At 42.4% G+C, this 4,049-nt stretch overlaps 1 protein-coding gene across 1 annotated transcript; it reads left to right on the plus strand.

Annotated features, from left to right (window-relative positions):
* Window positions 1-112: 112 nt before the first annotated feature.
* Window positions 113-1,473, plus strand: LOC122126924 (endogenous retrovirus group K member 5 Gag polyprotein-like). Its single transcript, XM_042701478.1, is given in 3 exon segments — window positions 113-495; window positions 497-907; window positions 909-1,473. Coding segments are annotated over 3 exon segments (1,359 nt in total).
* Window positions 1,474-4,049: the final 2,576 nt, after the last annotated feature.

Genomic DNA, 4,049 nt, shown 5'->3' on the forward strand with positions numbered 1-4,049 from the left:
GATGACTCAGATGCTGAGGAAAAAATATATGATGAGCCTACTGAGGATAAAACAGTCCATTTTGAGGAAATGTTAAATTCAGTTATAAAAATAATTGTCACAGATTGAAGCAATGCAACGACCCCCTTTAAGGGTGAATGTTTGTGAGCCCTCTTTAACATCTCTAGGGGACTCAGATTTCTTTCCCCCACCCCCTCCGCCTGTTATTCCCCAGGCGCAGTCTACTTGGCCTGCGCAGCCTAGTCGGCCCAGGCCTTTGAAGTTATCTAGTCCTCCTAATGATGAATTCCCTCTTGGGACAGGGGCTATTTGCCCTCCCAGGCGTAGTGCCTTGCAGCTCTCATTAGCACAGGCTGCTCAAAGAGGGGAGGATATTTCTGGTTTTCATTTATTTCCTGTAATGGAGGACCAAAACCAACAAAGAACTCACCAACCTATCCAATTTAAACAAATAACAGACTTGAAAAATGCTTGCGCTCAATATGGACCTACAGCAGGTAATTTTGGAAACATTGTCTACTGATGCTTTATGCCCTAATGATTGGAAACAATTAGCTAGAGCTTGTCTTAGTGGAGGAGATTACTTGTTGTGGAAGTCTGAATTTGTGGAACAATGTCAGGCCACAGCAGAGGTTAATAGGGCTAATAATATACCTACTACTTTTGCAGAGCTTGCTGGGGAAGGTGCTTATAATGACATCCATACCCAGTTAAATTACCATGTGGGCGCATATGCTCAGATTAATGCCGCTGCTAAGCGTGCCTGGAAGAAACTTCCTAACTCTAATAAGACTGAGGATCTTTCTAAAATTAGACAAAGACCAGATGAACCTTATCAAGACTTTGTCTCTTGGTTACTAGAGGCAACAGGCCGTCTCATCCAAGATGGGGATGCCAGTATGGTTCTTGTACGAAAATGCTAATGCAGCTTGCCAAGCAGTCATTAGACCATTTAGAAAAAAAGGAGGAATAACTGATTATATTTGGCTCTGTGCTGACATTGGCCCATCCTATATGCAGGGCCTCACACTGGCTGCTGCACTTCAGGGACAAACCATAACTGAATTCCTCCGCACTCCCCGGGGAGGCAAAAATGGAGGACGACGTCCCCGAGTTGCTGGACCTCCTGGCAGCTGTTTTTCTTGCGGCCAAATGGGCCATCTAATGACTCAATGTCCTAATCAGAAAAAGGGAGCTAAACTAAGGAGATGCCCCCGATGTAATAAGGGAAGACATTGGGGCAGAGATTGTAAATCTACTTTTGATAGTGCAGGCCGCCCGATTCCGGAAAACTGGCAGAGGGGCCAGCCCCTAGCTCCTCAACAAAAAACCGGGGCAGCCCCCTCCTTTTCACAGCTTCAAGCCTACCAGCTGGCAACCAACAGCAACAACAACAAAAGGTTTCCAGTCTCCTCAGAGCAACCCCAGGAAGTGCAGGATTGGACCTCTGTTCCTCCACCTACACAGTATTGACTCCTGAAATGGGAGTTCAAGCTCTGTCTACGGGCATAGTTGGCCCCCTTCCAAAAGGATCTGTTGGTCTGTTATTAGGCCGCAGTAGCTCGGCATTGGAGGCCTACATATTACCCCAGGAGTGATAGATCAAGACTATACTGGAGAAATAAAAATTATGGCCTCAGCGCCTACTGGAGTTATATCTATTTCTGCTGGGCAAAGAATCGCTCAGCTGGTCCTAGTTCCTTTAATCTCTGTTGGAAATTCTGTTACTTCTGCCTCAAGAGGCACAAAAAATTTTGGAGCCTCAGATGTATTTTGGATTCAAAATATAAAACAAGGAAGGCCTGAACTTATAATTTATATTCAAGAAAAGCCTTTTCGAGGCGTGCTGGATACTGGAGCAGATGTATCTGTAATAGCTAAAAAATATTGGCCTTCTCACTGGCCCCTTACTGCCTCTCTCACATCCTTACAAGGAATTGGCCATGCTACAGATCCACAGCAAAGCAGTGCTATTCTCAATTGGAAAGATGATGAGGGCCATTCTGGAACTTTTCAGCCTTATGTGCTGGATCATCTGCCCATTAATTTGCGGGGGAGAGATATTATGGAAAAATGGGAGTTTATTTGTTTAGTCCAAATGATGTAGTCACTTGACAACTCTTCGATCAAGGACTGCTACCCTCAGGGGGACTGGGGATTGGTCAACAAGGCATTAGAGAGCCCATTTGGCCACAGCCCCTACCAAATAGACAAGGTTTAGGATATTTTTAGCGGGGGCTGCTGCTCATCCTGCCCCTCACGCCGATCCTATTACATGGTTATCAAAAATTCCGGTGTGGGTGGATCAGTAGCTCCTATCAAATGAAAAGATTATTGTTGCCCAGCAGCCGGTGCAGGAACAGCTGGAATTGGGCCATATAGCTCCCTCTACTTCCCCATAGAATTCACCTATTTTTGTTATCAAAAAGAAATCTGGAAAGTGGAAACTTCTTCAAGATCTCCGGTGAGTAAATGCTACTATGGAACCTATGGGGCCTTTACAACAAGGTTTGCCCTCCCCAATGGCCATTCCGCAAAATACATGCAAAATAATAATTGATTTAAAAGACTGTTTTTATACCATACGCCTTGCCCCTCAAGATTGCAAACATTTTGCATTTAGTGTCCCTTCTACTAATTTTAAAGAACCCATGAAAAGATACCATTGGCTAGTATTGCCTCAAGGCATGGCAAATAGCCCCACCTTGTGTCAAAGTTTTGTAGCACGGGCTCTTTCTTTTACTCGCCAAAAATTTCCTTCCGTTTATATTATTCATTATATGGATGATATATTGCTAGCTCATTTAAACCCTACAGTACTACGACAAGCTTTTGGACAATTAAAACTAGACCTTACCTCTTTTGGATTAATTGTAGCCAATGATAAAGTGCAAGAGCATCCTCCGTTCACTTATCTTGGTTATATTTTGGGTCCTTATTATTTTACTAGTCAAAAATTACAGGTTAAAACTTCTCATTTGCATACTTTACGTGATTTTCAGAAATTTCTGGGAGATATTAATTGGCTTTGCCCTTATCTTAAATTATCTACAGCTGAATTAAAACCTTTATTTGATTTGTTAAAAGGAGACCCTAACCCTGCATCCCTCAGAGAATTAACAATTGAAGCGGCTGAAGCTTTAAAAATAGCAAATTCTGCTATTTCTTCCCAACATGTAAATTATATTGATTATTCAGCTCCTTGGGAAGCTTATATTTTAACTACACCTCATTCTCCCACAGCGGTCCTCTGGCAGAAGGGACCCCTTTTATGGCTTTCTTTATCAGCTACTCCCTCAAAAGTATTAACTCCTTATTATGAATTGGTGGCTCCTTTAGTTCACATGGGCCGTGTGGAATCTTGTAAATATCTTGGATGAGATCCACATGTTATTTATATTCCCTATACATTACAACAGCAGGAATGGCTTTATTTTCATTGTGATTCCTGGGCGGTTGCTTGGGCTAATTTTATGGGCACAATTTCAATCATTATCCCTCTAATAAATTGCTTCAATTTGCCTCTTCTTACACTTCCATATTTCCTCGGGGGGTGTCTTTATCATCTCTTGCTATGGCTGCCTTAGTGTTTACAGATGGATCTTCTAATGGAATGGTCACTCTTACTATTGATGGAAATACAACATCCTGGGATACTGGCCTTTCCTCAGCCCAGCAAGTTGAGCTTCAAGCAGTTTTACAGGCCCTTACACTTCTGTCTATTAGTGCTTTTAATTTATATTCAGATAGTCATTATGTTATTCGAGCCCTTCAGGTTATTGAAACTGTCCCCTTTCTTGGAACAGCAAATTCCAGTATTCAAACTCTTTTTTGCCAAATACAGCTTCTTCTTCACTCTCGCACTTGTCCATGTTATTTTGGATTTATACGTGCCCATACTAAGCTTCCTGGTCCATTAAGTGAGGGCAATGCTATTACGGACAAGGCTACTCAAGTTTTTCTTACTCAAATTGATTTGGCAAAGCATTCAAATGCCATCCATCATCAAAACAGTCGTGCTTTACGCTGACAATTCCAAATCACTCGTG

The sequence above is a fragment of the Dipodomys spectabilis genome, unplaced genomic scaffold (assembly GCF_019054845.1).
Source record: "Dipodomys spectabilis isolate Male_0828 unplaced genomic scaffold, ASM1905484v1 ptg000291l, whole genome shotgun sequence".
Lineage (NCBI taxonomy): Eukaryota > Metazoa > Chordata > Mammalia > Rodentia > Heteromyidae > Dipodomys > Dipodomys spectabilis.